Source organism: Apteryx rowi, unplaced genomic scaffold, assembly GCF_003343035.1.
Source record: "Apteryx rowi isolate R43461 unplaced genomic scaffold, aptRow1 scaffold_129, whole genome shotgun sequence".
Classification (NCBI taxonomy): domain Eukaryota; kingdom Metazoa; phylum Chordata; class Aves; order Apterygiformes; family Apterygidae; genus Apteryx; species Apteryx rowi.
Genome location: NW_020447519.1, coordinates 633,377 through 660,067, shown reverse-complemented (window position 1 = coordinate 660,067; position 26,691 = coordinate 633,377). Strand labels below are relative to the sequence as shown.

Genomic DNA, 26,691 nt, shown 5'->3' with positions numbered 1-26,691 from the left:
TCGAATGCAGGATTTTCGAATAATATTCTGTTTTGCATCTTTAAATTTTGAAGATGAAACATTTGGAAGCACAATTCATATACAAGCTATAAACCAAAGGAGGGTACAGTTTTAAATAATTATGTCAAAGAAATGACAACTGTACTCTTTGCAGGAGCAGGGATGAATAATTACAAAGCTGGGACATAATTAAGCAATTTTGACTGTCATATTCTTGAGCTGTCGTTTTTATGTGAAGTGCTGTCATGCCCAGAAACACACTTCACACTGGACAGGCATCTTCCACTTTGATCTACACTTATGCCGGTGAAATGAGGTCATGGTTTGGTCACTCAACAAGGCTTCCTCATCTGGCTCAATGCCTCTTATCCAGCCAGGCTTACATGATTTTTATTAAAATCAGACATGATACAATGTTCAATATTTTGACAAAAGAAAACATAAACATCACAGAATAATGAAGTTTAGCTCACTTACATAGAGAGATGGAACAGTGCATTGTAACATTAAACTGTTTTCTAATAAATGATTGCATCTTTCCATAAGACAGTCATATCACAAACAGATGCATTTTAAACAAAGGATGAAATGAAGCAAAGAACAAGAAAGTGCAGTGTTCTGTTAAAAAAATATGAAAAAATAGAGAAAAATGAAAGTCTAAAAATTTATACAAAATAAAATATTTATGACTTAGTGATGACTGGTGATTGCTATATACTTTTGCATTTGAGTAAACACAAGCTAGTCAGATGGAAATTTCTTGCTTTTATTCTCATTTTGTGTATTTTTTCTTGGTGGGGTATTTTGCTCTCCCGAGTATTTTATGTCAAGACTAAAATGAAAACAACTCCCCACATCACAGCTTCTTTAGATCATCAATCTGCTTTTTATGCTGAATAAGCCATACTATCTCCTGCTTACCATAATGGAGGGAGAAAAAAAAAAACCCTTAGATTTAGATTTTTTTTTCTGAAAAAGCAAGCCTGATAGGTTCACTGTAGATTTTACACCTGGCAGAACAATATTACCATGTGATATCCACAAATATGACTATTAATCACACCAACTCTGCTCCTGGCAAGCATATTCTTACATAGGACTACTACCATAGGAGGAGGCAGAAAAGTATTCTCAGGAAGCTCATAATCAACAGGGTCTTGTATCACTAGGTCAACTTCTTAACGAGTTTTTCTGATGCCTAATATAGGGTGCACTGCAGTCTTCCTCACATTTGCAACTAAAGTGTATCTTCTTCTAACTACTTCCAGAAAGCTTAGAAAATACTAATATATTTGATAACACTACCTCCCCATTAAATTTGGCTGGTCAAGCCGGTCAAAAAGCTCAATAATTATTGGGGAGGGGAACTGATGAACAAACAGAGAGCACAAGATTCATTTCCTAAGGAAACCTGAAGGCTGAAGAATAAGAATAATTATATATTCAGGATGTAATATATGATAGAATTTGAAACCACAGTTACTGTGTACATCATCTTTGTGATATATAGGGGAATGTTGCTTGTTATGGTCTTTGACTATAGCTATAAATAGAAATATATACATATATCTGCATCTGTAAACATACATGCACAGAGCACTCTGAGTGTTCTCACACATAAAGAGTTTGCATGCATATATACTGTGAGCATGAATATCCTAGGAAATGAGCACAAATTCAAAACAATCAAAAGAGCTTTAAAATATCTGCTCTGAACCCAATTTAATATTTATTTTAAATTAGCCACTTCTGTAATATGTATATAATATTATATGATGATGGTAATTTTGTAGCACCTGAAGAGGCATTAATTCATGCCATGAAAAAGCATTTACAATGATTTTGCTATGCTAGGTACCATCAGCGATTTGTATCAAACCATTTATAAAGAAAAAAACCCTTCAGATTGGCAATAACAACAGTAAATTCAAGCCTTTTGCCAATTTGCTGAAATAAATGCATGTTTTATCATAAGACTTAGTGGGTAAATAATTCAAAACTACACAAAGTATTAAATTACAGATATAAAAGAAAAAGATGCTATCCCTACCTCTGTGAAGTAATTTACCCTTAACTATTGACTTAAAAAGAGGTTCCATCCAATACAGTAGATTCAAGTTCAAGAAACAGCCTCCTTTTTTCCCTTACATTATTAAGTTGGTCAACTCAAACCACAGACTCATAAATGAAAAATCTATTTGCCAATAAAATTAAAAGAACTTCACCAGATCTAAAAGCTGTACAGAAGAATTATAAAAGCAGACAGTGTACACGTACCACATCTAACACATTTCAACTGTAGAATTTGGCCAGGTTTAGTAAAGAAGGTTTGCTGTGAAGAAGACAACCTCAACAGCTTAGAAATAAATGATTTAATTTATTACATATATAAAAGCTGAAATAGCTAAAGGCAGTGGTAAACAATATATCGAACCTATGCTTATATCAGAGCTGTTAACATTTTAATAGTTATAAATGAATCAGTCTGAATTAATTTGCTATGCACTGCAATTGTAATTGTGATAATGCATTTATCTAGCAACACTGTTTTGCTACCAAACAGTGCATTTCCATAACTGCTACATTATTATTCAGCATTATTGGAAATCTGCACTAAATTATTGATGGTATATTTTAGAGAACAAAACAGCAAACAGAAAGCAAGTAGACTGAAAACTCCACTCGAGTTTTAAGAGATCTCTATCTGCAGCACTAAAACACTTTGTGAAGCTCAGACTGCTGTTACCTTGTATTGATCAACAATGGAAAAAGGATGTAAACTGGAGAAATCACATTCTTATTCTCTTAGCATCAGCAGTATGCAGTATGGCCCAAAGATGATGCAAGTGGTACCCAAAGCTCAGATTACAGAAACTGTCTCTCTAATGTTGTCAACGCTTATTAGCATGACACCACATTAAATAACATCTACAAAATTAGTATCAGCTGGTCCACTAAAAGCCAATAAACACAACAGGTGTGAGCTCTGCAATAGACATTTGTGCATAACATACATGGTAGGAGACAATGTGCCATAAAAATTGCATTTTCCACAATAGCATATCACGTAGTTGTTATATATCTTTAGACAGGGCAAAAATATTCTTTTGAGTTCAGTGACACATACTAGTTGCTTTATTAGATGAAACAGAGGTTAGAAACCAGAAATTTGGTAACACAACCAGTCTATTACCAGATGTAATAATAAAGTGCGATATCAAACTATACAAAACTTACTAAGGCTTTAGTCCCTCATCTGACTATAGTTACCAATCCTACAGTCTAAAAGGTTTTTGTCTATTGCTTTAGTAAAAGATGCAGCCAAGCTTTCACAGTTAATTAAAAATGGTATTAATGAAGCACATGTTGTTACCATTTCCATTTAGTCTCCTACCTTAGCATCCTTGGGTTTAACCACTTTCATGAAGGCACCTCTTACCAAGGCTTCCTCTCTCTCACTCTTGGTTACTTTCCGAGTATCGAGAAATTTCAGGTTTGTCAATTTGTGCAGGACAAAGTATCTGACAGACGGCAAAATACACAAAGTTAAAATCCAGTAATAAATAAAGATATACTCACATATTGAATGACTAAAAAATAGCAGCAATAAACAGCAATGGCCTTTGTTTCCTCTATATTCACCCTTTCCATGGACTCTAGCTTACAGTAAAAAATTCCTATACTTTACTGTCTCAAATGAAACTACTCAAAAGTTCCCCAGGACAATGGATCAAATAGATTAGAAAAAGATCACTATAGATAGTAATGTCCACAGAGGACATACGTGAGATATAAGGCATATCCAGAAATAAAATAAATTGGAAATTGTCTTCTGAGAATTCTTTCTGAGAAGATAGGTGGAAGTTTCCAGTGTCTCAGAGTTGTTTTCACCTGCAACATGGGCTGGAGTTCTTAGAATTACTCAGAAATTCCTTTATTCAAACCAGCAATTCATAATATTAATTTGCAAATACATCTTCAGATTTTTATTACATTTTCCTAAAAACACAATGATCAGCAACATTAAATACACTATATGAGTAGCAAATCAGGGAGTGCAATTTGTTTCACACCATACATCCTAAAATACACTCTCCTTTATCTTGAAAAGAACGTATGTCAGTGTTCAAAACTCTTAGCATTAAAAACAAGAATCTGTCAAGAGACAGCACTGAGAGTTATTCCTAGGGTCTGCTTTCAAGGACTGAATTTTGATACAGGCACCATTTGGAAGGAGAATTCCAATTTGGTCCTACCTGAGCGACAAGGCTTCCTTAAAGCATGTGGATCCCAGTTCAGGCTTAAATGAAGAAGTATGCAGGTACAGACTACCTTTTTTCAAATATTCAAAGTTCTCATTAGGATCCATGAGTATAGCTATTCTCTTCTCTCAAAACTCAGCAGTTTTTTTAGCCTCAAAGAATACCATTGGCTCTTTGCATGCACAGGGAGAGAACATGGCAGACCAGAAACCAAGTAAGGCACACAACCATGGCAAATGAAAATATCCAGCCACCTCAAGTACATGTTATTTACGTTCAGTCAACCAAACGTGAAGCAGACATTGCAGAGTGAGGAAGTGCCAGACTCTTCCCAGCAGGGGGTAGAAAGGTGATTGATAATATTTCCCATGCCTAGCTGCTTCTCATAAACCTCTAGTCAGTCACAGAAACACTCCTAACCATATCAACCCCTTCTGGCACTGGGAAAAAGAAATCAAAGTAGTAGAAAACTCTGCATAACATACCACAGAATATTTTGAAATGGAACACACTAAAAAATTGTGGTTTAAAAGGTAAGAATTACCTTTTAACACTGTTCTCAAGACCAGATAGACATTTGAAAAAGGTTTCAAGTCTTCCTTTCTACAACCAAGCAAAATTTAATGCTGCAAAGAAACCCTTCAGTCAAGCACACCTTTCCTCTGAGGCAATGGCCTCATAAATCAGTGACACACTCTGAAGTTGTAGACAATTTAAATGTGAATCCTCAAACTATGTCTTTCAATGATGATGATGATGAYGATGATGATAATAGGAGTCACTTTACAAAACAAAACATGTCCTAAGACCATTTTTTCAGGAATAGCTCCAGATCTAGGAGACTGACACCCTCCTCCCAGCTTTCCTGGCTGCCCTTGCAGGGCGCTCTGCCATTCTGCTGGCCCTTATCTTTCAGTGGGAGAAAATATATCCATCCTGTATGTTACTGGTAGAAAAGCTCTGATGACAACATATTCTTTCAAATGAAGACATGTACAGAAGGAAACAATATGTCAAGAGCGAAGAAGAGTGAAGCTCAAAATGAGTAAAAACACCCACTAAGTGTAGGGTGAGAAAAGATGAATATTCAGGTGAAGAAAACATCAGTATTAGAAAATCAGCAAATGTTTAATGATGGAATGAAATATGCCATCGAAAAGCAGGCTGCAACAAAAATGACAACAGACTAAGACAGCACTGTCGTCTTTGCTGACTTTGGATCACAGCCCTAATGTCAGTCACTCAATCATTTCAAAAGAGCTTAAAATTATAATAGCATTTCTAGATACAAATGTATTTTTGTATTTTAAGCCATCCTGACTGCACTTCACATCAAACAAAATTAGCACCAGTAGCTGCTAAATCCAAAAATAAAACTAAAAATCCCTACCATGTAAACTAAAGAGCAAACTACATCACGAGCCAGAGGTTTGGGGTTGTTTTTTTTGCTTTGTTTTTAACTTGTGCTTCTCAATAGGACAAATGCTGAAAAGCAAATGCTATTAAAGTTATCCCATCACTAGAACAAGTTATTTCAGTAATTAAGTTGATTCAAAACATTTATTCAGACTCCTTTTGCTAAATAAGGGATAAAATTAATCTCTATTATATGAATAGTATGTGATTTTTTTCTTCCCAATGGCTGAAGACAAGCATCAGACTTCCTGGATATATTTTAACTAGAAATATGAAGATGCGGCTTCAATCTAAATGTAACACCACTTTGCCATAAAAATACAGGAAAGGATTACCAAAGCCCTGGAACGAACACTTTACAATATCAATTCAACCCTTGTAAATTTAATCCAGGGTTATTTGTTGCACAGAATCTCTTTACCGTGATGTATGACTTAGTTACTAAGGTTATCACAGCAGTATCCTAAAGTTGCATAGTACATAAAACATTTCAGTTAACAATGCAGGGAGGTTAACTCCCACAGATAACCTACTATCAGAGGGTTAGACCAGATGACATGCCTCTGTCAGCTTTCAGGAGCTATTGATGGTTCAATCAGTTTGTTTTGAAGGTAAAGTACAACAAAAGGGCACTAAACTTATTCAAACTGTCAACAGGGACTATCTAGAATGTTGCTTGCAGGTAAGTAATTTGGGGTGTTTTAAGACCATTATCAAACACCGATGGCTGCAGAAACAGACAGCTACTAATAACACAGAATGCAGCCATCATAAAATACTTTATGGCAGGCACTAGGATCTATAAATTGCATGACACATTGCACCTGTTTTGGACTTATAAAATCACTACTTAAGGAAATGCTGTTTAATGAGAAGATCCATCTAAATGTTATATTCAAAGTTTGGAAAGGTTTATTTTTGTTTAGAGGTCGGGTTGCAGCCCCCCTCTTTATTTTTTTTTAATCATTTGGAAACTTAGCACTGCTCCAGGTGCTCTGAGACTGCTGTTACAGGGCTTAACATCTTTGCAGTGGTGTGAAAGGAGGCTATTATCTGTAGTGATGAGGCAAAAGATGAGCTCTGGYGAGAGAAAAAAGCAGGGACACCAGGAAGGTGCTTAGAGACCTATTTATCACTGCCTATAAACTGATCTTCTAATCCATGATGGGCTAAGGAAATGAACTATGTAAGAAAACTTGCATCTTCTTTTCTCCAGAATCATCTTTTCTCTCTCCTCCCCCTGCCACCCTGCACCAAGTGTCCTGTGAAAATAAGCTAAAAAAAGGGACATCCATCACACAAACAGGAACGTGAATCATTTTCAGCAACATACAGAGATGGAAAAAGACCAGTGAATTTCACATTTCATGTTATTTCAGCCTTGGGTAAGTGAAAATGACAATAAAGATTAACAATTCATTTACCAATTTTGTAAGTGTTGCATGTGATTAGCATTGTTTTAACAATTTTTACACAGACCTGTCAAGATATTGGGAAAGGGGGAGAGGCTGGGGGAAAGATGTGCGGAGGAAGGCAGTGAGTGGGGATTCGGCTGCTATGGACATGGGTGAGCGCTGGATGAGCAAGCCGTCCTTTGAAGAAACATGCTGGAATTCAGAAAGGGACAGGACAAAGGCAGCTGCTCTTTACTGAACGACACGATTCCAGCTTTTATATAAAGAAATACTGTCTCTGGATACTGGCTTCCTCTACAGCCTTTAATGAGTCACAGACTTCTAGCCTTAACTCTGCTTTACAAATCGGGAGCCTAAGACTTATCAGTTGGTTACCTTGCAGATATACTCTGTGTATGTTTGTAGTTCTGCTGTGTAACAGTCATTACTTTAAATATAGTCCTTGGGTTCTTCCCTCACCTAAAAAAAATATCAGTGATGATTCACACTATCTTAGGCAAGAGTCTCAGATGTCAAGCAAAAGAATTCAATCCTAATGGGTAAGAGTTCCTTAAAGAATCACATGGCGGGAAGGAAGAAAATCCATTTTAAACATACACAAGAAATTTGTCAGTCCTGATCCAAAGCTTGCAGGAGTAAATGACTTCTATGTAAACCCCTTCTTTTTGTTAAAAAGTTTCTATATTTTAGTAGCCATTTAGGTTCAGGTATATAAATTCTTGCTAAGTTTTAATCAGTTTCTGTACACTACTCATTACTATTAACCAACATTTCCAGGAAATATCTGTTCTAGAGCTGCGAAGACCGTAACAAGAAAATCACATAATGTCATAGCATCTATGGGCCTTAGATTCATTTATYACCTCCCTTGGAAAAGCAGACAAGTTTCAGAATATGGTTGGCCTCGTGATACTGAGAGATAATGGCATCACCCTTGAGCCACACAATAAGAAAACCTTAAAAGTGGCAATAAATTATTTTGGGAAGAATGTTTCATTTTCTCCTACTACTATGGGAAAAGTATAGCAAATCTGGATATGTTAGAGTTTCAGAGAAAACAAACTCTTCCGCTGAACCTTTAGTGAAAGACTATGGTAAGAGCTAGATTGTGTGGAGTCCTTTATTTTGTCATCTATTTTTATTGACAAAAATTGCAATATAAAACTGTAATATAGGCTTTAAAATTTAAGTTTAAAATACAAAATCAATTAGGAACTGCAAAACAGAAAAATATGCACCCACAAGAATGCAGAAATATCTAAATCTCCCTGTCTTGTGAGTGCAGCATACTTTTTGTTTCAGAAAGTTTTTACACCTTCATTTTTCTATTGGAACTTTTCAATGCTTCTATTACTGCATTTCCTCTTCAGACAATCACAGAACAAAAAATAATATACCTATTATGAACTTTGAAGGTCTGATTATACTCTCAGTTTGCATTACTGAAAACTAACCTGAAGCTGGCAAAGTTACATCAGCACAGAAGAGGGGAGAGATAACAACACCGGCCAGAAGGAACGAACAGACAAGTTTATGACACTGAATGGGATTCTCTCCTGTAACTGTTTCTTCTGCACCACAAAAGAAAGTTTAAACATCTCCTCTCTTCCCCCCACCCCAGCAAACAGCAGATAGCCGGTGGCAGAATTTCCGTCTGCAACAGACCTCCCCAAATACAGGGATAAGGAAGCCAGGTCATGCCCTTAAACCAGTATCTTCCAGAGCAGAGGGAGAGCGTGTTGGCATAAGGCCGTTGGAGAGTCACAGAGCCGGCGTGCAGCCTCAGCACTGCCTAGTGACGGCCGCGTAATCCTGAGGGGTTCTCGGCTCGCTCAGAAATCCACATCACCTCCCAATGCCTTACCCTCCTCTGCTCCACCCCAGCATAGCAAACAGCTTAAGGAAATTTGAAAAATCTATCTCTAGGCATGTAACCACGATTGCAGTTACGCTTTGACTCACTGTGTAAGTATGGACAAATCGGGGTATTCGGGACCTCAATTTATCTAGCTGAAAAGATATTATAATAGTCCTTGCCCATAAATCCTTACACTGGCTAATCTCAGATGGAAGTTGTGGGGCTATTTGATGTTTATCAAATAGCTTTCTGCTTCCAGATACTGTAGAAATGACAAGGCCTCATGTAAACAGCAAGATTCACAGATTATACAGTTACAAGGGAATGCCCTGATCATCTCATGAAGTACATAAAACATATCACAAAAGTACCTCAAACTCCAATCCCACCTGCTAAAAGGGAGCCTCAACAGTAAGTTCAGTGATATTAACTGAGTCATTCATGTTATTTTTATTAATGAATGAGGCCTTCTAGTCTCCTCTTGCTTTTTAAGTATGTATTTATGTGTTTATATTACCACCTAAATTCAATAGCAGGACTATTTAAAATAGAAGAGCAGGTTCTGTCTCAGTTAAAAAAACCTGCAATTAAGCTGAAAACGCTATAAGAGGACTCAGCATTTCACAGAATTAGACCTATGGGATGGGAATAGTTTATTTTGCTTGAAAAGTTAATCTGTAGAAAATTCATGCACTACTTTTCTTACTGTTGTATCTTAAGAGGACTTCATAAGGTTATCACTGTTTGCTCCCCCTGCCAAAGATAGCATATCTAGTATACCTACTTTTAAGCTAATTTAAAATAAACTCTGGCATTTGTTTCCACTTGCCCTTGTTTCCATGTCAACAGCACTTAATGAATGCACCATTCCAGGAAATGTCAATAAGGAGCAGAGAAGAATGAGCAAGCACTGAAAACTTCACACATGGCATACATCCTTCACAGTCATATCCCTTTAATGAAAATAGGTGAGGTCACCTGCAGTATTAGCAAGTGCTTTGTAATACATTCTGACCCAGATGATTTTTCACAGTTCAGTAACACCACGTTTGAAGTTTTCACTGCAAACAATACACCCACAGGACGGACCAAGTGTGGGTACAAGAGAAGCAACCAGCAATTACTGTGTTGACTTCTGTTACTTTGATCTCCAGGTCATGACCTTTGCTTTCACGCAATCTTCAAAGTAAAGATTGTAGAATAGGTTATTTTAAAATACACACTGTTTTGCAAGCTATTTTTCGGTGTGTTTGTTGCTTCCTGTTTGAGCCAAAATGCTTTTAAATCTTTCCTATCACCATTATATTACATATGAAGGAGCAGTCCCTGGAACTTTCCCTTGCCCTCACTCCCAAAATCCTCTCCAAAATACCCCCTCCCAAATATTCTTTAAAAATTTTAAACTAAACTTTAAAAAAAATCATAAAACGTAAGAACTTACAGCACAACATTTTTCACAGAAAGAAACTAAATAATGATGGGAAAAAAGTACACGCTTTTAAAATGAACCAAACAAGTTTGATTATAAAAATACCACAGAACAGAACTTTCCATTTTCTTTTCCTGTCCATGCAAAAACCTCAGTAATAAACACAGAAATGTTTTCAACAATTAGTTCTCCTACACATTTGAAAGGTAAGGAAGAATAGTAGTCAGGGAAAAAAATTACTGTTTCTCTTTGATTCTTTTTTTTTTTTAATCTAAAAAATAACCCATTCAAGTGTAACTATATTTCTTAAGTAAAAATAACTACTTTGAGAAAAGTCTCAACAATGTTTTTAGGTATAATACTTTTCTAATGAAAACCTTCTGAAAAGCATTAGCATTAAACTTCTGGTAGAAAAGACCCAGCAATGATCCAGATCATAACACCTTGACACAAACATAATTTTGTACATTATCCATGTAGTTATGATAAAAATCTTATTATTTTTCAAAGATTTAGTATACCATTTTATCTCTGTTATTAATAATGTAGTAGATCACTAAAGCCAAAGTTTCTAAAAATTTGATTTTCCACAACTTTTTAAGGTTGAGATTTTGGGTTTTATATATCTTTTCAGCTTGTTGAAATGAGAAGATTAAGTAGAGCTTTGATTTCTAGCACCTTCTTTTTCTGGTTGAGGAATTAAATAGCCTGAACTCTAATTGAACTCAATAGGAATAAAATTAAAGCCCAATGAAAAATGAAGCTGTGGTTTCAATGGTCACTGAAAAAATTTACAAAAAGAAGTTCCTATTCAGAACAAAGCAAAAAAACTTAATGTTTTTGGTAAAGCAAAATGTTTAAATTATTGAGGTTCACTGAAATGCACTGTTCTGTCATTTTTTCATGTGGCAAATCAAAAAAAAAATCACATTAAATAAGTTATTTCAACCCCTGAAAAAAATAAGAAAATGCTGAAAGTGGACATTTCAAATGTTTGCTTTGAGATTTGAAGTAATACATTTGATAAAATATAAATACTTTCACACCCAAGAGGAGCTTGCTGCTGCCAACTGCACAAGACAAATTTGTACATCTAAAATACTCCAGAACATACTTAAGTAAATGTATATTCAAAACTCTAAATACCTAGCAGTGTCCTTTTAATAAGTCCCATCTTTATTCATACAGGTAAATACGTTCAGCTAAGATAAATACATATGCCATTGGGTTTTGAGTATAATATCTTGCAAACAAATCGTATATAATATAACAAATAATTATGGAAAATGATCAGGAAGCTCTCATAGCAGCAATATCATAAATCATTCAACTAATTGGAAGTCCGTTCTCCTTTCTAAGAGGAGCTTTAATTAATCTAGTTTATGGGAAAAAAATACCCAAGTTTTTGAAAGATTGAGGGGAAAGAAAATGGAAGCAATGTTACAGTTTCCAGCAGATGCATAAATACAATCACTTCACACTTTTGACACAGTAGTTTGCCACAATGTGACCTAAAACTACCTTGACCTCCCTGAAATCAACATTTTGCATTGAAATGAAACAACCGACATGCTTGATGTATGGCTGTGTGACATATTATAAATATTACATCACATAACCACAGAGGATGTCAATCAATAATAAATTTTTTTCAGACAGCACTAAATGAACCATGGGTTCTTGCCTCTGAATGGTTCCTTTAAGGTACTACTTTCGCTTAAATGATTAATAGGAGACATATTGTCAGAAAACATACTTAAAGTGAAAAACAGTAAACTGTAGAAATATCATTCATTTTTTAAGCAATTCCCTAGTGCAAATGTCACATAAATTTACATAGAGACAGCACTATTACACTCCTGTAAGCTGGATGGTAGGTATACCTTCCACTTAAGGGTGAAAGCAATGAGAAAGTATTTTGTTAAATCTAGGCAAACTTGGTAAAAATCAAAATGCTACAGCTATGCTGAATGAAAAAGTTGGATTGTTAGAAGGTGAAAATCTTTGGGCTAATGATAATCTAGAAATCCTTCTCAAACTCCAGACTAGTGAATACAGAATATTCACACCCAAGACAGCTGTGTTGCTGCCAACTCTGTGAGCACAATTTCAAGCCATGGCATTTACTAACAATCAACTGCAGCGCCCAGTTCACGCTACTTTCCAATAAACCTGCTTTCAGGCTCCTCTACTTTCTACTATGTTTTAAACTAACTCCTACAGAAGAATTTGGATTATTTGAAGATGTAATCAGAGTTTTATAATATAACTCTGAATTTCACGGATGACCTACTAAAAAAAAGAAAGCTCAGTCTCTGCAAGGTTGGCAGCATACTGACCAATGCTGCTTGGCTCTGACTTGCCTCACATAGAGCCATTTTCAGCCAATGTGGAAAATGCCATTAAATGAGGACTGAAATCTTGTATCAGATGCGACTGAGAAAAAGAAGCTGTGATGACATTGTGTAGAATTTTGCTATAATTAATGTCTCACTTGCCTAAAGGTTGCAGCTTCAAAAAATTATGTCACTTCAGCAGACGTTCCATAAGTCTTGGATCTATACTCAATCAGTGATCATCAGTCAAAGCTATTTTTATCCCCCACTCCACCCCCCCACCCCCAAAAGATCCTTATATGCATGCAATTAAATCTCAGAAACATTTCAATTGAGCAGGTAATATTTTATCAGGCTTCCATATTAATTTCCAGATGATCTTTTGTTTAATCTAGCTCATTAAAATTACATTATAGAAGTATATATAGACAATATATAGATATATATTACTTATATTGCTTGTTTGATTTGGTTCTAGACACTAACTTCTCTGAGTAAAAAAGCAGAATATATAAAGTGCTTTCTTCTGTGTTTCTTAACAGTGTCTTGATAACTATAACATAAGAAACATATTTCCATAATTACTTGTTAGCAAAAGACAAAGTAACTGGTTATCTGAGTGTAATGATTTTTTGACTGTCACCCTTCTTGTAAGTAAATGTTGCCTTACTCTGGCCTTAAAGAAGGAAAGGTCATAGGTGCACACATATGAGCAAGAACATTCAGGAAAGCATATGCACACCTGCTCAACTCAAGTACGTTTGGTACATTACTGAAACATTTCTTGAAATAGTGTTCCTGAGAGTGATCTCAGTGAAATGTGGTTATTCAAACTTCTAGGTGTTCATGTGGCACAGTGATTTCGGTATAGAAGGAGTAGAAAATGTTGTTTTGGGACTGAGTTGGGTTTAGTTCAGTATTTCTCCAATATTAAAAATGACTTACCTTATTATATTTACAAGTGAAGATACTAACCTGTACCTCTGGTAGTCATCTTCATCCTTTTCTTTGCTGACCAATTCATTTGGGCAGGCCATGTTTCCAAGCAAGCTGAGATACTGCAGTGAGGGCACAACTTCAGCCAAATGATCCAAAAGGCTTTCTAATTCTGTTATGTGTCAAAGGTTGTGGGTTAAGGATTCAATGACATTAATGAAAAAAGCATTTAGAGTTGCATCACTGCTGATTTAAACATACATTTCAATAACTGACAATCAAATTTAGTATGGCACTCGGGAAAATGTCACATTAATTGTTCCAAGGGCAAACAGGGATAAACTTCAGTCAGTTTTTTGGCATGGAATGAAAGAATTTGGCTGTTCTGTCATTCTTTTCTCCTCCTTTCTTTCCTAGGTGGTTCACTACAAAACATTAAAACTTTGACAAAATGATGGATGCTGTGTGGTAAAATGGCTAGCAATTGCTGAAGCCATGAAACTTTTCCAGCATGGAAACAAACAGTTTCAGAGCACAGTCATGACAAAGATATTCAGTCCGCTGGAAACTGAGTTTTAAAAAAAAAAAAAAAAAAAAGAGTCAAACCACAACAACCCACTTTCACTCCTGGAATATAAATGCTTTGAGCATCACAGCAACACGTTCATAATTACTCAATTAGTACACGTGAATAAATGTTTCACTAAACTCAACTTAAAGACTTCAGTGTTACAACACATAAATATTTTACACATGAAGCTTGAAAGTCCTGTAAAGCATAATTTTTTTTTATTAAAACAGCCTTATATTTTGGTGTTGATGAACTTAAGTACGTTCCTCAGAAAAAAATGTATTAGAACAAACAAAGATTAGAATACCTTTTAACCACTGGAAGACTGGAAATCACAGCTTAGGTTTAGGCATAACAACTATATTCAACCAATTGCACACTGTTGATTAAACAAACAAAGCAAATTACTTTATTAAAGTATTACAGCCACTCTGAGAGAATCTTTCTATATATCCTCATTTACTTGAATTTACACGCAAAAGAAAAGTGGTGATTCTCAGGAAAGATGCTGTGTGTATGTGTACATAGTCTTTAATGTTTAAAAATTGACTGGCTTGACAATAGTGATAATTATTCAAAAACATTAAAGGCATTTCAGTGCTCTGTTCTCATCCACTTCTGCTGTTACAAACCACAACTATTGTTTTAAATCCTCAGTTCACTTGTGTTGCTATTATTTACACTTGATTTATGTGTTTCTGTTATCTTTGTTATTTTTAGCTGATAGAATTTACTTTATTTCTTCACCTCAATATCTTAAGGGCAACAGAAGCAATACAAAATGGAAAGAGCAGCTTCACTGTTAAAAATGTGGTCTTCCTTTTGTAAGCTTGAAATTTTCTTTCCAATCATATAAGAAGTTCAAGATGACGATTAATGATTTTAATAAATTAAAATCAGTATATCTGCACTCATAGCTGATGTTCTGTCTCAAAGTCTGAGGTATCCTACTTAAATATTTTGTACAAGTGAGCAAAATGGTCTAGAATTAGTTTTATCAATTAATTTCTAAGACAAAAATGGCAGTTTTTAATCTGGCAAAGCCACAGTATAGAGTGCTATATGGCAGCTAGAAAGCCAGATTGCCTACCCTTTACAAATCAACAGAAAGACTTCCTCAGATCTCAGGAAGCAATCAACCAGACCCTAAGAAAAATTGCCTTGTCGTAGCATTGTATTATATAACTCTTCTTTGTTAGCCAGGATGGAGACCCAATCGTAATTTTGTGGTAATTCTCCTCTTCTCACATCTGGACCTCTAGCTCACACATAAGCTTTTAAAGTGAAGTATTTTCATGGTTCTTTCAGGAAGTATGTGACTGTGACGGGAAGGTCACAAACTACTTTTCCACACATGTTCAGGTTAAAGGGTTTTTAAAAATTTCCAGAGATTGTCAGTGTTTGAATCTGGCACCATCCCTCAGACAGGAGAAACACTTAGTTTCTTGCAGGACCATGTAAGTTGCGAAAAGGTTCTCTGAAAGAAATAGTTTATTATTACAAAAGGCAGTTATTTCCATAATGGCAATTGCACACAGGGGGTTAGCTATTGCAAGGCTTAGATCTTATCTGGCCCTTTCTTATTAAAGAAAGAAATGTCTTTGCTTCTTCTATGGAGTAAACAGGCAGAAATTTTGTTTGTCAATTCAGCAGAGCCTTTTCTGGGGTTGAACTTTTTCTCTCTAACAACTTACTGAATGCTGAGTATGACAAAGGGATCCTAATTTCCATTTGGCCATGAAGGCTTAGGGGGCATGTATCAAAAGGTATTTAGATATGCTATGATGAACAGCAGTACCAACTGAGATTTGCAAAAAATGTAAGCCTATGCGTCAAAGTCCTACAGAAAGCAAAGGGAAAGAGGCACCAAACTCATTAAGGCTCTTCAGTAAATAACAGTAGTTGATAACCTGCACCTCAAATAGTTAAATCTCTCTAAATCTGGAAAATAGCGTTTAGATTCTAATATCTCACATCTAAACATTGAGCATTAATTTTAGATGCAGAATCAAAACACCCATACAAAAATTCTTTCAGGCAAGGATGACCAGGAACTACATACAGACTTGTTACTTTGCAGTTCTATTCGAGACTCTCCAGATCTTCTCTTTCTTATCATTTACACATTTCACCCTACTGAAACAGATATTTAGCATCCCGGTACTATTTCAGGTTCAGCTGCAGCAGAAGCAACAATGTATATTTACACAGTTGGACAAAACTCACAAATCAGATACCATCACCCAAAATGTAAAAAGTCACCAAATTACAGAAAAGCTGAAGCTTTGCAGACTTTCCGACAGCCCAAAAAGCACAGGACGCCAGCAGCACTTGACAACAAACCAACCTGTGGCTCCTGATAGTCAAATTTCTGTGCTAGAATTATCCATCATATCATAACTGAAACAGCCACACTCAAGTATGGATTATTTTTCCAGAGGAGCCCCATACACCTGCTATCACAGTTATCCTTTACAAAACATGTGGGAAGAAATAAATGATATCCTGTATGAATTCTTATGATTAAGTGCTGCTCAGAGATGAGTCATAAGTCATGGACTTCTACCACACATTTTAATTAATTAGCATGTTATATATTTATTTTTAAACACAATACTGGAACTATACAATGCCACCAAAAATGCAAAGTCTTTCTAAGACAATGCTAGCAAAACACAGAGGAAGAAAAATCAAAAGCAAGATTGAATTTCTATTCCCAGCTTCCTTTTCATGGTTTATTATTGCAGCCTAAAGAGTGCCATCTTGGTACAACTGGAGCCAAAGCTGCAAAATCCTGCTGTGCCATTTCTAAGATGGATTTCAGCTCCATTCTCTCCAAAAAGGAAAGCCACAATTAAATCCATGCATGATATTATTCAAGAGTTACATATTTATTTGAAGCTCAGTGATGGGAGCCCTGAAGTGATTTTTCTGTAGTCAGTGTCACTGGCTCTCATGTTCTCTTATAACACTGATACAAATACGCTAGTCTCTATTATTTGAAAACTGTTTTAATCTGCCCCTATCATGATAACGAAAGTGTCTCAGTGTAACAATCCATCTCTTAATTCAATAGTGTCATCATTTTCAATCCATTAGTGCCTTTCTTTCCAAAGAACATTGACTAAAATAAAAATTTGTAAGAATAAAAATTTTAAGCACTCTAGCCCTGTCACCCACAAGCTAAGACATCAACTCTCAGCAATTACACAACATACAGGTCCCCTTCAAAAACACAATCTGGCCTCCATGAATAATTAACAGAAATATACTAGAGATAATTTAAAAGCTTATGCCCATCAAAAGAATATACTGGCTCCTTGCACTATTTCCAATTTTAAGTTAGGGAAATATTTACAAGAACTGGCAACCTCTTATACTCAAATCAACTTTTTAAAGCCTCTTTTTCTAGTTGCACACTCAAATAAATTGACTTTATAAGAAGAGTAACCTCTCTTTCCCTCTTAGTGCTTTCCAGTTTTTTCTGCCATTTTATTTTGAAAAGATTGTATTTAGAATTCACAAAATTTTAGCCAACCCACTGTCCCAAAATATTTCCAGTTGCAAGAGAGCTAATCACATTAATGACTTTCTATGATTAGAGCTTTTGGAAGTTCTTGGAAGCAAAGAGACAAAGCAAAAAAAGCAATCAGCTTTACATTCAAAGTATTCATTATGAAAAATGTACATAGAGAATATCAGAAATATCACAGAATTCAAGACTACTATGTAGAAAGGCACAAAATTATCATTCAAAAGTCTTCTGTCTACCAACCATCTTTCATGCACATGCTGGAATCAACCAAACACTGCAACAGCTGGATAGCATTGTTACCAGCGTCATAAATAAGCAAGCTACCTGTATTTATCCATATTTGAAACCTTTGCTTCAATTAAATTTATCACAAACATGACGTAGCAATCACAAGCGATTCCCCAGGCAAATAGCCTTGAAGCAGAAGTTACCAATCCCCCTCTGAATGCAGTGTGAAAAGATCTTTGCCACCTGAACGCTTTTCCATTAGAATGTGCTAGGTCTTCAAGGTTGGATAACCACAGAAATAGTTTGCAATATGCAAGTATACATCTTCCCCTTCTCTGTGTGCAATAGGATGTCACACACGGTCATTTGTACTCCATATTCTGGCCTGAACCTTATCTGGTAGGGGGAGAGGGTCTTGAGTAGGCAAGAACAGATAAAATTCTTCTTCACTGGCTTGAAAACCATTTTGCATAAGAAAGAAAAGGTGCAACCCAGATAGTAATTAACTAAGTCTATGCATCTCATGGATAGCTTCCTGCATACTGAATATCTGGAACAAATTTATTATTCTATCTACTGGAGTAGTATTAGTTTTCTCTGTGTGGCTGGAGTGATCTTCAGGGTCTTTCACAAAGCCCATGGTGGGTTGGCTGTAGATTCTAAGACCTGATTTCAATGTTGTTAGGTAAACAAACATGAGAAAAAGAAATGCTTCTAGGCTTGGGACCAAATTACATTTCTGGTTCTACAGAGGAGTCCAGGCTGAAACTGTATGTCCTTTCTTTTCAAAGTTTTTTTTTCTTCTTTTCAATACTATTCTTCTCAAGTTTTGGTCATGGTTCCCAGGCAACACAAAGGCAATCAAGAATAAAGCAACAGCTCACAATTTTTAAGAGTCCTGACAACTGAAGCTGAACTGGTCCAATCATGGTTGTAGAACTGGACAAGGAATTGCCTGGACCGATGATTACCTCTTTCTTTCACAGACGTTTGGTATTAGGCATTCACATTACTTATTTTTTGCTTCTGGCCCTTTTTATTCTAGAAGAAAGGTGGTTTTGAGGGTGGTGAAGAGAGAGACAGACAAGGCTCCATGCTCAAGCAAATTCAGAATGTTTTACAGAATTTGCCTAGTGTTTCGGCTCATCAGGTACTGTTGTTCTCTTACAAGTCACTCTCAGATTTAGTCAAATCTGCAAGCGTGGCATGGAGGGCTCTCAGAAGTATATACAGGAAGACTGCTGTACCATTGCTTAGATCTCTGCTCAGTGGAGATAGGCATTTGCATATAAGAGGAGAGAATTTATGCCTTTAATGTATTCACTCAATCTAAACATCAAGTCCACAGCACTTAGCGTAATGAGATATTGGTCAAAGATTGGGACTTCTAGGCCTTCAAGCATTTCCGGACAATGTAAGAACCAACACACAGAAAAAATAAATGACATTCTATAGTTAGGGTTTAAAAAAATTCATAACTCTTAGGTGTTATGACAAGAATGCTATGAGGACAGAAGTACATTCTTCAGTTGAGGTACTGGACCCATCCTGCTTTCAGAGATAAGATTCAAGAACATATAAACCCTAGGTCTGAACCAGGGTGATAACTCCTCTTGTCATAAGTAATACATATATCATTACTGGCCTTCTGCCCAGCTCTGGATTTCCCACTCTGTAATGTGAAATATTATGATTTTCCAAGTCATCCAAAATCAAGACCTAGAGTCAGTGTCTGCATTCTACAAATGCATTCTACATTTTTATTCTAAATCAGTTTTGGTATCAAATCTTATGGAGTATGTAAAATGTATGTTAAATAGATGACCAGCTCAATGGATTAAATAAAAGAATAGAGTTTTTAGCTCAGAGAATCTCAGATCTGGTTCATATCAGTCCTGTCTATTTTGAAATGAGGCAGTGCATACCATCAAATTTTCAGCACTCAGATATACATATGTGAAAAAACACCATTGCTGCCCTTTTGAATAACTATGCAGGTAGTTTTAGCAAATACTAAAAAAATTGAAATGTCAGAGAAATTTAAATTTCTACACTATATAGTCCCATTGTAACAATAGCCCCTGTTATCCCAGTGAACAGCCATGAAACCTCACACTGGTATTGCACATTCAGGGGGATAATTCTGTCTAAAAGTTTCCTATTTGACTCTTATTATCTAGTGAACACACTGAAAGGAGAAGTGAGACTTCTCATTACCAGTATAGCAGACTTCAGTTGTGCAGTTTCCTCCAGCCCCTACCACGCATCTTAGTCTGCATTGCTTTCTGCCATCCATTGTGTGCCTGACAGAGAAACTAAGATGATACATTTCCCAAAGTAAATCTGTAAAAATATGTATATAATATACACATGAAAAGGTGTATATATGTGTTAGTGACATGCAATCCAAACTGCACAATGTTGATAGCTATCCTTTATGTTTTTCAGCAATATAGACTACATTTTAAAGACTGCATTTTAAAATATGTTTTTAACAGATTACACATTACACAAAGTTGAAGTATCACACTAGGAAACCTTTTAAAACAGTATTTTTTTTAATTAGCTTCTTTCACTTCTAGATGAAAAACTGGTAGTGCCCTAACTTTAACTGAAATAAGCAACCACTATTTGAAGGAAAAAAAATACTAGATGATTCTTCTAAGAATCTACCTGATTTAGAGATAAGCTTTCACATTTGTGCAGTGTATCCAGACATTATTTTAGGAGATACCAAATGTTATTTGCACATACAATATCATACAATACATGAACCACATAAAAGGAGTGGAAAGCTCTTATCAGAACTATTAGAACAGGATCTGGACTAAAGTAAAACCAGAATAAAAGGAGAGAAAGAGCAAACAGTATAATAGTATTAATTACCCAGGAAAGACACCCAGAAAAGCTCTCATATGGGATTTAAATTTGACATATTATTCCAGTTTTCACAGGGGTCAGTTTGGGTATTTTGTTCGTTTTAATCTCTCTCACTCTCTCTCTCTATATATATGCATGTATATATCTGTATATGTTTATATCGGTAATACTACACCAATTGCAGTTTTGTTTCAGATCAGAATTCTTCACTCACTTGTGTCCTTACTATAGTGCTACCATTGTATACTAAACAATCTTTCCTGTGATATTTCATTACTCTATTAAATGTCCATTTTTATTTGAACATTTTTAAAAGCATTCTATAGTGAAATGATTGACTAAAAGAGGTGATTCAAGTTCACAAGAGCCCTTTTTCAAGTATGATATCCGCATTGAAGAGAGAATTCTGGAAGGTCTCCATACTTCTGTAGACTGCTCTACCTTCCCTGAAAGAGATCACTGAGCCCCCAAGCTCAAAATACTAATGAAAAACAGTGGTTATGTTCTCTTCTCTGGGCAGATTGCATACATTAGATGCTTTACAAACATTTGTGCAACTCCCCTGTTATATTATTGGCAGCAGACTACAAAATGTATATATTATTTCAATAACTTAGGTAGCTCAATATTCTCAAAGTTCTAACTTCATAATTTTAAGACTGAATTTAAAAATAAATTCCTAGGATAGATCAAATATATCTGCTTATCATGTGATCGTCGCCTTTCTGAGCTTATGCACTTGATAATAGTATTTTAAGAATTTTTGTGAGACTAACAGAAGTCTTCAAAGAATACTACTGACAGGATATTTTTTTTCCTCTGATTTTGTTCACTGAGCTCTTATTCAAAATACCTTCCCTCCTTTTGGTAAGTGCAAACCATCTCCAATGACTCCCCCGCCCCCCGCCCCAAACACATATCCTTTGGGGTCTGACAGCCAAATTTACACTTTGTGTTTGGTAGAAGGAGATATGCTACATCAGACGTACCATCATCCATAGTCTCAGCAATGATGTTCTCATACATTTTTCATCAGTGCATGCCCAATTCAGATTTGACTGCAGCAGCAAACAGTAAAACCAAATAGTTATTCAAATCCAACCCTCATAAACCTGGCATTAGCCAGAAATCTAGTCAAATACCTAGGATAATGATGATCTTCATGGCACAAGAGACACTTGGCAAATTTCCAGGACTTCAAAGAATAAAAGTTACCCTGCTGTTATTTATTTATATAGTCAAAAACAAGTGCAGAAGTCATAGAATCTGTAGTTATTTTTATTCTCCTCAGTAGGAGGATTTTGCTTTAGTAGGAGGTAAATTGCTTTCTGTTTACACTGTCTGTAATAAAAGCCTGCAGTTGAGCAGCCTTGTCCTCACTGCAATTACAAGGAGAGGGCTTTCATGGTCTCTGCTCTAAGACTCTGCAGGCCTCAGTTGGCCTTTTGGCCACAATTTGATCACCCTTCTCTTTTGTAAAACCTTATATTACACATCTTCAATCTCCATGAGGGTCAGCATATGGGAAAATGGTTTAATAATTAAGTCCATGCCCAGCCCTTGCAGATAATTAGTTTTTACAGACCATTATCTAAGAGCCTATAGACCAGGGGTTCTGATTCAGCAGATTACTTAGGCAAATGTTGAAACATTTATTCTGAATAAACTTAAGCAGGCACTAACTTCAGGCATATGGAAAAGTGCCTGATTGGCTATGAATGGACTTAACCATCCATCTAAACACTAATGCATTAAGACCTTGATTTGGACTGCATTTTATGTCAATCTCTACAGTGGGAACACTGAGCTGCCTTTCCACAGCAGCTACCAAATTGCACGTATTACCAACTTCGTTAAAATGGAAAGCGGTATTATTTTTCTTGGGGTTTTCTATTTTATTTTATTGTTTTAAGAGATATTTGAAGTATAAAAACTTAATACTGTTTCACTGCGCTCTCTATTCCACTAGAGGTCAGCCTGCAACAGAACCCCAAGCAAACACAGGAACGGCTGCACACTGGTAGCACTGACATTATTTTCTTTCTCTATTTTATCTATTAAAAAAGATTTCTTCAGAGCCATAACTTAGATCTCACACTAAAATGGAGCAACAGGAAGATATAATGGTGCATTTCATTTATGAATGACCTATAATAAATTACTATGAAGTATTCCAGGTGCCAAGCGAGAGAATGCTTTGTCTGCACATGAACTATATTTCACATACTTTAATTTGGCTGACACATAAAACTCATTTGACATTTTGCAGGTATTTCTTTGAAAGGATATTTGGTTCTTGTTGAGCGTTAAGGTATGGAGGTGGGGTAACCTGGGTAACAGAAGGTCATTTCCGAGTAGATTGTTGTCCAAGATCAGCTCTTCCAAGTAACTGAATGTTTTCAGTCCTTCTAGTGACCTGCAAACGACAAAGGCAACAGGAAAAATGATACTCCACTAAATCAGGGAGGCCATTATGAGCTGAAATAAATATTTTAACCTTCCCTTTCAGGAGCGGGAATAGTTTTGGTTTGGGCCTGTCAGACGAGTGAATGACAAGAATTAGTGGCAAGGGGAGTGCTGGCACTGCAACACATCCTTCACATGCTGGCAGGATGAAGGATGGGGGTCACTTAGTGAGTAGCCAGGATCCAAAACAAAAGGCTTCAGATATGGGGCCTGCAGGATGAATTTGTCAATGTCTTGTGCCTTCAGGCACCCAGCCTCGCCTGACCCTAACCTCCATTCCCAAGATAAATAACTCTGTCACAGTTCACCTTCATTCCCTGGACACAAATTTAAGTTGTCATCCATCATTTCTGCCAAGAAATATCATACCCCGCTAACAATAATAAATACAACTTCAAGTATCATTTCTTAGCAGTTACCTTACATGCAATAATAGGAAATGGAGAAGGGATTTTTTTTTTTATTAACCACTTAATTTGCTTCTCCTCGAGTCCCTGCAAACAAAATAAAATGTTCTCTACAAAATAAAATGCAGAATTACTCCAGACAGAAAAGGCATTTGCTTTCTTTTCAGAACTTACTGTCCCACTGTCAAGCCACAGGTCAGACTGCAGAGAGCAGTTTTAGAAAAGGAGCATTTCACAACATGGAAGTACAGATGAGGGGTTGTAAATAAACAAGATTCTGGAGGTATTCATTCCTCCGAGAGCAAAGTACAGGAAAAAATTAAAAAGAACACTTCGGAGCCTTGTTAAAGCATCTATTCCAAACCTGATTCCTAATGCCTGCACATTCCAACAGGAAAAAAACCCACACATTAATCTAGTAAGACGCATGGTATACAGAGCATACGCACAGACACACATTCACAGCTCATTCACCTACCAGACACCTAGAGGTATGCTGAGATTGCATGACTTGACAGCTGATCTACTATGCCTACCAGTGGGAAGATCATCACTGTATCTCCTGGCTGTTTTAGAAAATGTGATGAATAAGGGAGATGCAGTCTATACTATTTATTCACTTTCCAATGACATTTATACTGAGGGGATTTCCTCCCCCTCCCCCAGTTTTTGGCAAAGATCAAAATAGAGCCAAAGTCTCTGCTGGAGAGTTCTAGAGGCTGTGCTACTACTGGAGGAAACTACAAATATTATTAGAAAATATGAGTTTCAAATTAGATAATTTAACATTCACCTGGCCAACAAAAACAAGATATGGATTTTGCAGCTACAACTTACTGAGCATTTAAAACACAGTTAGAAGGTTCAAATAACATTTTTTTCCTAGAAAATCAAGCTTGTGACCTTCAAACTGGGTACTGCACACTAAATCATCAGTATTTAAAAGTAACATGTAGCACAACACTTAAACAGCATATTTCATTTGAAGGATTCCAAAGCACTTCAGACCCTGTTTACTCTGCATTCTGAAAGGCAGGTGTGGACTAACTATTATTAACACCATTTTGACACTGGACAGCCAGACCTCAAGAAAATTTGCCAAGCCTACAGTCTATGGCACATCTATATTGTTAGGATGCATTGAGATAAAATTTCTCAAGCTGCAAGAACAAAATGTTGGCATAAATGTTGTTATAATGAAACAACCACCACAAAAACAGTCATACTTTGTGCACTGGCCTATAACAAGCTGTTTTGGAAAACCTCAATTCAGCCTAGGTAAACCATCCACCATGAGAGTACTGTGCTAGTAGGCTGTATCAAACCAGCTATTTCAGCAAAGGTGGCCTAACAGACTTGGTTTTGCCAAAGTCAAGATCAGAAGAGAGATCAGCAAACATCTCAGACATTTCAATGCTTTCCCCCAAGTACCTTTAAAAGGGAAAACAATCCAGGGAAAGTAGCAGGGAGTTTATCAAGCTGTTATGAGTTTTCATTTCGGCTTATTTGACAAACCTAGTTTAGAAAATTCCCCTTAAATACTGTTTATTATAAAAATAGTGGATTATTTCCAAACCTCGCATTTTAATGCAAGACTTTGACTTGCCAAAGGAGTTCAGAGAAGGCTACCTCCTTGTCAACACCACAGAGCCTTACAGGATGTTAATAGGTCCTTTGTGAAAAAACATTGCTTGGGCTCTGGTCAGTGTCAGCATCAAAATACACATTGTTCCTGAGTTATGTTATGCAAATATAATACTCTTATCATGAGAATCAGCAAATGGTTGGCAACTGGCAAGGAGAAGAAAGCACACATCCAAAATTGCTGCAGGGGAGGCATAAAACAAAATGACAAGGCATGAAGTGGGACAAAAGGCCTTGAAACACTAGAGGGAGTTGCCTATTGAAACAGCCTTTCTTTCAAAAGCTTAGGCTGAATACAAGGGTACTAGTTTCATAGACAGGCAGAGAAAATTGTGTGCAAATCTCCTTACACCTGTCTGGTTTTGATAATTTTTGCCATGTAATGTTATTAGCTGCTCAGTTAAAAAGGAGCTGTGTTACACAGGGGGTTGCTTATTAATTGTTGTTTTCGTGTCATCAGAGCAGTGTGCACTTGGTGATTTAATCAGCTAAATTCAGAGCCCAGGGAGGTGGGAGGGGTGCCACAGTACAGAGAGAAAGTGTAGACATTAACATAAATTTACATCCATATGTTATTTTGCTATTTGTAGAGTTCTGATGTTTTTCATCTTAAACAGAAGAAAAAACTAGCACCAAAACAAAATTGGTAAGAAAGTTGGTAAAGTAAAAAAAAAAAAAAAAAAAAAGTTTGCTACCATTCAGTCATATTAGCTACCAAATACAAAACAAAATCTCTGTCATCATAACATATAAGGAAACATTTCCCAACAGGACTGAAATATTTCCTCTGTGACTGGAAAGCCAAAGACCTATGTCCATTCCACACAATAGATTCAATGGTGCAAACTTTAGCAAGTCACATAACTTCCGTATGCCGCAATTTCCCATCGGCAAATGACAGATAACATCATCTACCTAAGAAAAGGTTGCATTAGTGAATTAGTCCATGCAAAGCACTTTCAGAGCATGAGGTAGAAATCCATAACGTACAAAATGCTAGTATTTTTATTTTCACTGAGAGTAAGATAGGTATACTAATATATTCAAACTATTTCCTTGTGAGCACATTACAAAACAGAAGAGCAGGAGTCTATACACAACATAGCAAGAATCACACGAACACCCTAAAACAGACAAGCAGGTATAAAAAAGGGAATTCCCCTAGAAAGAGAACCATCCTAAAGCTAAATCTGGGCTGTTTTCTCATAGTTCACAGCAGAAAAATTGTCTCCCCATATTGGTATATTAAGAGCAAAACCCAGTCTTAGTACCACAATAGAACCAGCGCTGAAGGGCCGTGGCAGATAG

General features: G+C 36.2%; 1 protein-coding gene across 1 annotated transcript in view; it reads right to left on the bottom strand.

The window, feature by feature from the left end:
* The window catches only part of LRMDA (leucine rich melanocyte differentiation associated), a 693,402-nt gene that overhangs the window by 292,114 nt on the left and 374,597 nt on the right, over positions 1 to 26,691 (bottom strand). The window contains exons 2-4 of the mRNA XM_026056035.1: positions 23,156 to 23,282; positions 13,692 to 13,831; positions 3,401 to 3,521 (exon numbers count right to left, since the gene is read on the bottom strand). Of these exons, the coding sequence (XP_025911820.1) occupies positions 3,401 to 3,521; positions 13,692 to 13,831; positions 23,156 to 23,282 (388 nt within the window). The remainder of the gene's footprint in view (positions 1 to 3,400; positions 3,522 to 13,691; positions 13,832 to 23,155; positions 23,283 to 26,691) is intronic.